A 1,661-nucleotide genomic window follows, 5' to 3' on the forward strand; every position below is an offset into this window, starting at 1 on the left:
CACTACAAGCTCCGCCTCCCGGGTTCACGCCATTCTCCTGCCTCAGCCTCCCGAGTAGCTGGGACTACAGGCTAAGTTTTTGTATTTTTAGTAGAGATGGGGTTTCACCGTGGTCTCTATCTCCTGACCTCGTGATCCGCCCACCTCGGCCTCCCAAAGTGCTGGGATTACAGGCGTGAGCCACCGTCCCGGGCCCAGTATACTCTTCTTGAAACTTGTAAGTGAATTTCTCAAAATAACAAGTTGGGGGGAGGGGAAGGAAAACTAAAGACACTGAAATAACACAGATTTAAATCATTTAAACATAAAATACTGAAGAAGGTCCTTTAGAGGCACACCCAACCACCACACTTCCTCCTTTACCTGCTGTATTCAAACATCGATGAAGAGGAGCTAACACTGGCCGGAGCAAATACTTTGCTGCCAATTGTGGGAGTTCTCTTGACAAAGTTATAAAGGTAGTGGTGGCAACTCTCTGAAATTGTCGTGCTGTCAATTTATCCTGAAAGTGAAATAAATCCAGAACCTACAAAAAAATTACAAGAAGTAAATACCAGTTTTTTGCAAGGAATATGACATTAACTAAAAAGAAAAAGCATGAATTTTTTAAGCCAAAAAAAATAAACTCACTTCAATAACAATGATTCAACAGAAGTCTTTTCTTAATTTAACATACCCAGGATCAAAGGGTAAGACAGCTGAACAGGCAGTGTTTTTATTTTTAATTAAAAATGTGTTTTGCCCATCTCTCATACTTACAGTGTTTTTATTATTTTATCAAATTTATAAAATACAGGCTCATTTTAGGCACACGCATAGGGAGTATTAATTAAGAAAACTCCTTCCACATTTTTCATGTATCAGATTAGGAAAGATCAAAAACTTTGTAACACATTGTGTGGGTAAAAATGTTGGAAAATAGGTACATAAAGCATATCAATCAAAAATTTAAATGCATAAAACCTTTGAACCAATAATTTCAATTCTAGGAATTTTTCCTATGGTAATACTGGTAGTTATGTACAAAGACTTAGGGATATTAACTGTAGTGTAATTTGTAATAGAAAAAGAATGGAAAGAACTCAAATGTCCATCAACAGCAATGTACTATAATAAATTATAGTACATTAATATGATGAAATATCATGTACCCATGAAAATGAATGAAATGATCTCCAAGGTACACTATTTTTTTTTTCTTTTTTTTTTTAGATGGAATCTTGCTCTGTCACCCAGGCTGGAGTGCATTGGTGTGAACTCAGCTCACTGCACCATCTGCCTCCACGGTTCAAGTGATTCTCTATCCTCAGCTTCCTGAGTAGCTAGGACTACAGGCGTGCACCACCATGCCTGGCCAATTTTTGTATTTTTAGTAGAGACGGGGTTTCTCCATGTTGGCCAGGCTGGTCTCGAACTCCTGACCTCAAGTGATCTGCCCGCCTCAGCCTCCCAAACTGTTGGGATTACAGGAGTGAGCCATTGTGCCTGGCCAAAGTATGCTATCAGTGAAAAAAAGCAAAATGAAAGAGGGCATGCTGCATGCTATCATTTAGATAAAAATTAGCACTGGCCTTGTGTGGTGGCTCATGCCTATAATCCCAGCACTTTGGGATGCCGAGGCGGGTGGATCACCTGAGGTCGGGAGCTCGAGACCAGCCTGA

The 1,661-nt window shown here is 39.9% G+C and overlaps 1 protein-coding gene across 1 annotated transcript in view; it reads right to left on the reverse strand.

Annotated features, from left to right (window-relative positions):
• Positions 1-1,661, reverse strand: part of TANGO6 (transport and golgi organization 6 homolog (Drosophila)) — a 238,985-nt gene that overhangs the window by 220,467 nt on the left and 16,857 nt on the right. Inside the window, exon 5 of the mRNA XM_011932126.1 lies at positions 364-526. Within this exon, the coding sequence (XP_011787516.1) occupies positions 364-526 (163 nt within the window). The remainder of the gene's footprint in view (positions 1-363; positions 527-1,661) is intronic.

Source organism: Colobus angolensis, unplaced genomic scaffold (genome assembly GCF_000951035.1).
Source record: "Colobus angolensis palliatus isolate OR3802 unplaced genomic scaffold, Cang.pa_1.0 Scaffold93, whole genome shotgun sequence".
Classification (NCBI taxonomy): Eukaryota; Metazoa; Chordata; class Mammalia; order Primates; family Cercopithecidae; genus Colobus; species Colobus angolensis.